The sequence below is a fragment of the Prosopis cineraria genome, unplaced genomic scaffold (assembly GCF_029017545.1).
Source record: "Prosopis cineraria cultivar Desert tree isolate PC_DT_omini unplaced genomic scaffold, ASM2901754v1 PC973, whole genome shotgun sequence".
Classification (NCBI taxonomy): domain Eukaryota; kingdom Viridiplantae; phylum Streptophyta; class Magnoliopsida; order Fabales; family Fabaceae; genus Prosopis; species Prosopis cineraria.
Genome location: NW_026556298.1, coordinates 1,859 through 8,371, shown reverse-complemented (window position 1 = coordinate 8,371; position 6,513 = coordinate 1,859). Strand labels below are relative to the sequence as shown.

Genomic DNA, 6,513 nt, shown 5'->3' with positions numbered 1-6,513 from the left:
TCGGTTAGAAATCGTACAAGATTAGTTGCAACTAAGTAATAAACTGTGGAGGCTTAATTGTAAATTGAGAAATGTTTCTCCAAAAATTGAAACTTTCTACAAAATATCTTGGTAACCAAAAACTCAATTGCCATTACATTTTATATAACTTATTTAAATTTTGCCTCTTGATTTTTGAAGTTTTGAATTCTCCTTCCACCCCTATTTATAGAGTAAATCAGTAAAGTTAACCAGCTTTATAGTTCCTAAATAATGATAATTAATATCTTTAAATTTTCAAAAAATGTTTGACATTTCAACTTTGTCTTTCACTAAAATTAATTATCATAATAAAATATGAATATGTCTAATAATTATATAACTTGGTGTAATTAAGGAGGACAGTATTGAGGAAAAAATTAACTACTACTCCCTCCGTTTTAAATTATAATATACTTTTAAATAAAATCTTACATATCAATAAATCTCATTAAATATACTTAACAACCTTATCTTTTTAAAATAAAAATTTAAAATTTAAAAAATATCTATCGTTTAATATATTGAAAAGAGAAGGGAAGGAAATTAATAAAGAGAAAAAGAATAATATTAGAATTGATGCATTTAATAAAACTTTAATTTACACAAAGTATCTTATATTTTAAAATAAAAAAATTCTTTAAAAGTACCCTATAATTGAAGATGGAGGGAGTTTTTTTTTTCCTCTCTCCACAATGAAATGTGTTTAGGAATTACGACTTGATGTAATTAAAATAGGATAATACTGAGAAAAAAAAATAACATCTATATTTTTTCCCAAAGAGTGAGTATAATAAGTTATGTTTTTGTTTTTGTCTAGTGTGGTTATGTTAGTTTTATTCTCCCTTTTATAATTGTCAAACTTTCAAATTGATTTTATGAGTTTAATATTTTTAACTTACAATATCGTGTCAACTCACTCATAAATTCAAAGTAGATATAAATTCAGATAAATTCATGAGTTTACTTTCAAGTTTATCGTTTTTATGTTTGTAAGTTATAAAATTATGTTAATTAATTTATAAACTCGGATTAGATGCAAGCTTGGTTAAACTTATTAAGTTCGTAAATTTTTTTTTTGAATTGAGCGAGTTAAATATATACTATAAAAAATTTAATTTATAAAACTTATAAGACCTGGTTCAAAGAAAAAAACTTGAAATGCAAAAATTAATATTAATAAAAAAAAATAAAAATACTAAAAATAAGTTCTCCCATTTTTTAATTTTTATGTCTTATACATGATAATTTATCAATGTATATGAGTTTAATTTTGACAATTTATATTTTTAATATATTTAAATTAAATTCTAATCATATTTTAATGGTTATTTGTTAATAGAAATAAATTCTTACGAGTTTAAAATATAAGTTTACATTTTTATTATGAGTTTAGCAACCTTGCTCTCTTATAAAATTCAAGTTTGCTATTAGTTCTCTGTCAAGTTTATTTGAACTTGTGATTTAAGGTAATATATTAATTTTTGAGTTTAAAAGATAATATATTTTATGCTAAATTTACAAAAATTTTCATTATTTATATCTTGAGGAGATTATTGAATAATGATACTTTAAAATAAATGGATTTTTATTTCAGAAAAATATATAGAATTTTATTGAAAAAAAGTGAATAAGTGTGCTTGGTTATTTAGAATTTGAATATATGAACATTCTTAAAAAGATTAATTGATTAATTCTTACTTTTCTGCCTCTTACAATTCAATCCTCTTTCTTTTACCAAGAATTTCCAGTCTGTCTCAATTTCAAATGGGACGATACCATCAACGAGATAGGATATGCATCTTACAGGGTGGGACATGAGTAGTGACAAATTTCATGCTTGGATATAATACTTTTTTTTATTCTAAATCATAAGATAGTTTGAGATAAAATTATATAAATTAATAAAATTTAATAATAATACTTTACAAACTTATTTTTTTAAATATAAATTTCTGCAAATGACGTTAATTTAATATAATTTCAAATTTACAATTATCTTAATTTTTTTACTTGAAAAGTAATATTACAAAAATATTATTAAAGAAACTTAGTTTTATTAAATTATCTTGTATTTTAAACTAATGAAATACTTCTTATAATTTGAGGAGGAAAGAGTATGATAAAACGACTTAATTTGGATGTAACTATATATATATATAGCGTTATTTTTAGCTGGAAAAAAGATATAGCTTTATTTCTAGATGTCTATAAGATATCAGCCGTAGAAAAATTGTACGACATTTTTGCAACTTATACAGATTCTCGTGAAAGGTATATATTAAAGAGAGTTAAATGATGGAGAAGGCATGAAGCATGCATGATAAATCCGCAAAGTAACTGTCACTCAGCACTGAGCAGTGAGCGGACACCAACATTCCCAAATTACAATCTTTTGTTTCTTTCTGTGTCTCTCTCTTTCCCATTCCTCTCTTCCCTTTCCTTCTCTCTGTTCATGGCGCTATGAGCTCCTCCGCCGGCTTCCGGAATTCCGCGATTCCGCATCGCCAGAAACATCGCAATTCATTCCTTTTCCGGTGCAACCTTCACAAGAAGAGATACTCCTTCATCGCCGGTCTCAGCTCCCCGGTGAATTTCCGCCACCGATTTCCCAATTCCCAGCTTTCCGCTCGGAAGCTCGCCGCCGGCTTATGGCAGCTTCGCTTTATGGAGCGTTCTGGGAGTTATGGCGGTGGGTCGTTTTGTTCGTCCAAGTCTGAGGTATCTACAATTTCGTTTTCTTTTCCTTAGTTGTAATTTGATGTCAATTTGTTGTTGGGCTGTGTGGTTGCTGAGCAGAAAAGATGGCTAACGGAAAGAAATTGCGTTCTGCTTTTCACTTTTCTCCTTTGAATCTTCGAATTTATCTGATGCTTGGCTGAAAGCGTGCATATGAGATAGAACTTGGATAGAACATTTTGTATCATCTTCCCAAGTACTATGTTCATGATGCTTAATGGTTGTTTGTGTAATGGGATGGCTAACTTTCATGTTTTCATTTTTCCTTTGCACATTAATCTGTTGAACTGACTAATTTTAAATATGTCAATTATATAGAACGTGGATAAAAGAGATGATTCAAGTTTAATATGAAGATTAACTTATTGTTTGTCCACTAATGTTGGGATTTCTTTTTTCGGATTCTCAAAATTTTTGCCTTTTGGAATGGCCCAGTTCGCACGAGCTCTGTGATTCAATGGTTTCAGCCATTCTTTTATGGGAAAATAGCTCTCAAGACCTCTATATGAAATTTTTACCAATTAAGAATCAGTTATTGTCAAAATTCAAATAAAAAATAAGTTTGAATGAACTGTTATAAATTTTGAATGAGTTGTTAAAAATCGAATGGATATTTGTTGATAAAAGACTGACTTTAATGTGTTTTAACAACAATTGATTCTTATATAATATAAATTTTATGCAGAGACCCTTGATTGCTATCTTCCCTTCTTTCATTGATTAAAATCAATCTCAGTGGTTCCTCCATTAAGCGTATGTATATAATCAAATCTAGAAAACTAATTGAACAAAATATGATCTAAGATCTGAACTGCAAACTTGATGCCAATCCTGCATTAATATAAAGAAGGCTCTGAATCACAATCCTTCTCATTATTAAGCATGTACTTGCCGCTGTCCTTTCATGTATCATCTGCCCATAATCAAATCAGACTTTGGCTTATGTAATTTTCAATTATAAAAACAAGTCTGATGACTTCCTCTGGTCATTCTTGTGATTCCCTCTTTGATCCTTTGAAATCAGCATGTAAAATAAAAACCATACTTTGATTTGCCAATGACACGTTGATCTGATGTTCCCTGGCACCTCTTCTGATCTTTTGAGTATCAGAAGACTTGATGTCAGAGTTAGGTCTCCACCATTGCCTTCTTAAAATTTCCTAGTGCATTTAGTGCTCCCACAAAACCAAAAGAACACAACCAACAGGGGACTAGTTTTTCATAACATGGCAAACCAAGATTTGAATCTTCGCTGAGAAAGTTGCCCACATTTAGTACCTAATTGTGACTTGAATAGGGTTGCCTCCAATGAGAGAAGCCTGTACACAGTTAAAAAAACAAAAACAAAAACCAAAATAACACACTTCTTTTAGTTAATGTCTGTTGTTTTCAGTTTCTTGTGGTTATAGTTTTTGTCATTATGTCATATTAAGATCCTCCACACGTTCTTTCCTCTAGCTAGCTAATGAGGATTTAAGGATCTACCCTCCCACTCATCACAAAACCAGAGATGGATTTGAGAAGGTGAAAGATCACCCATCGAGGCTGCATACTGTCTTGCATTCAAGAAATGGAACTCAAAATGAGGTACAGTTTACATGCTAATAATTGCTTGAACTTTAAACAATGTATAGGGGGAGCCACTTTAGTGATCAGTCAGGCTATTAGTTCTATAAATCTATCCTAGATTGATGATAAGGGTTTAAGGTCTGTCTTTTTCAACTGTTTGTTAATGGACTTATGAGTGGAAATTGATACATCTGAACTATTGATCCAATAACATTCATGAAAGAGAAGAAACAGAAACCTTGTATTTCTTCCCACTGACGACAACAACATTGAGATACTAATTCCTAATGTGGGTTTTGTTCTCAGATTGAATCTTCTCTGCAGTGTCTTAAGTGTTGCAAGGAAGAGGCAACAAAATGGGATACTGATCTTCCTGAAACATCCAACCAGTTCCCTCAGATTCATGATGTTAAACACAATGAAGAGAGAAATTTAGTAGGTGATTCAATTGTCTCTGCTCTTCTAGCAGAACTTCTTCGGGCTCAAAGGTGCATAAATAAGCTAAAAGCTGCAAAGAGGTCTTCTAAGAAAAAGGCACAACAATTTGTTCACAAGTTTGAAGAAGAAATGATCTTTTGGAAGCAAAGAGAACTCAAAAAGTTTCAGTCAATGTTGGATGAGGTAAAGGATAAACTGGGAAGGGAAAGGAGAAGCAGAGAGAGGATGGAGTTGATGAATGCCAAGTTGTTACACAAGTTGGCTGAAGCCAACCAATCGGCTAAGCACTTCATGAAGAACTATGAGGAAGAAAAACGAGGTCGAGAGTTAATGGAGGAAGTGTGCAATGAATTAGCCAAGCAGGTAGGGGAAGACAAGTGTAGGCTTGAGGAGCTGGAGATTGAATCCATGAAAATTCTCAAGGAAGTGGAAGAAGAAAGGAAGATGATGCAGATATCCGAGCATTTGCGCGAAGAACGGGTTCACATGAAGTTGCTTGATGCAAAACTCGCGCTTGAAGAAAAATACAATCAGATGATACAGTTCTTTGCTTTTCTCCAGAATTCCCTAAGATCAGAAGACAAAAACCAAGGCATTGTGGAACTTTCATGTGATTTCTTAAAATTTGATGATATCTCTTCCATTTATGAGGAGCTCAGAAATAACAACAGAGATTATGAGAAAGTGATAAAACCGTGCGAAGATGGCTTGAACAACCATTCAACCATACACAGGTCAAACTCATCCACTGACTACAATGCTGGTTTAGAAGTTGTCAGAGTCAACCAAGAGGATGACTCTCCTGAGACACTAGTTACAGAGGTGTTAAAGAGGAAAGCTTGTTCTAGCTCTAAACTAAGGCCTTGCTTGACTAATGGAACAACCAGTACTGTATTTGCAGGGGTTTCGTCTTCAATGGAAGGCTCAAGAGATGAAGGCAGGTTCAGGCACTGGGAATCAGAGGCCATGAATCCACACATAACTCGTGGCATGAAAGGTTGCATAGAATGGCCAAGAGGGGTCCCAAAAAGTAACTTGAAGGCTGTGCCTTTAGACGCAAAATTGAGAAGCCAAAGGTCACAGTTGCAACACATTCTTAAGTCAAAGGCTTAGGAACACGTTTGACGAGGGTCAAACTCGGTCAAACTTCTCTCGGGATTTTTTGGTCCTGGCCTATCCGTACACATGAAATATGGCAGAGTTATTAGAAAAGCAATTGAGTTCTATAGGCAATTTCTAATTGGAACAACCTCGGAAACATTTCTTGCACTCAGTTTTTTTGAAAATCAATTTATGGTAATTGCAATGTGGCTATGAAGGATGGAGAATTGAAAAAAAAAAAAGAAAAGAAAAGAAAAGAAAAGAAAAATGTAGTTACTGCATTTTTTTTTTTTTTATTTTCATTCCACTGATGCTGTACTTCAACCTCTATTGGGCAAGGAAAGCGGTAATAACTAATGACAGCCTTTTAAACGATTAATTTTTTTCATACATTTGAATTAAAGTATTGTATGTGTTAAAAGAAAGGTTAATATTTGTTTTGTATACAAAAAGTTAATATGTATTTTTAACTTTTTTTATAGCGTTGATGTTAATTAGTATGTGACCCTTTCAGATTCATCGTATGGGGGTGAAACGAGTCAATTATAATTTAAATAAACATTAAATGGGCTTGCGAAATCGGGAATTTTACACGTGTAAGTCCACTGTTTTTCTTTTGCCCTGGATGGTCTATATATAAGCTTGTGA

The 6,513-nt window shown here is 32.1% G+C and overlaps 1 protein-coding gene across 2 annotated transcripts; it reads left to right on the top strand.

Annotated features, from left to right (window-relative positions):
• The first annotated feature begins 2,341 nt into the window (after window positions 1-2,341).
• On the top strand, window positions 2,342-6,244 carry LOC129298942 (uncharacterized). 2 transcript variants are annotated; one of them, XM_054937386.1, is made up of 3 exons: window positions 2,342-2,739; window positions 4,216-4,344; window positions 4,633-6,244. In XM_054937386.1, the coding sequence occupies exons 1-3, from the start codon at window positions 2,482-2,484 to the stop codon at window positions 5,875-5,877; spliced, it is 1,632 nt and encodes a 543-aa protein (XP_054793361.1). In that variant the 5' UTR covers window positions 2,342-2,481; the 3' UTR covers window positions 5,878-6,244. The 2 variants fall into 2 exon arrangements, with proteins under 2 accessions (XP_054793361.1, XP_054793362.1); XM_054937387.1 differs by lacking the exon at window positions 4,216-4,344.
• Window positions 6,245-6,513: the final 269 nt, after the last annotated feature.

What these genes read in the sequence shown, in the direction of transcription:
- LOC129298942 (XM_054937386.1), top strand. Translation starts at nt 2,482, where the DNA reads ATGAGCTCCTCCGCCGGCTTCCGGAATTCCGCGATTCCGCATCGCCAG. An exon ending in TTTGTTCGTCCAAGTCTGAG is followed by an intron (nt 2,740 to 4,215) that starts GTATCTACAATT and finishes TCTTTCCTCTAG; the next exon opens with CTAGCTAATGAGGATTTAAG. An exon ending in GAAATGGAACTCAAAATGAG is followed by an intron (nt 4,345 to 4,632) that starts GTACAGTTTACA and finishes TTTTGTTCTCAG; the next exon opens with ATTGAATCTTCTCTGCAGTG.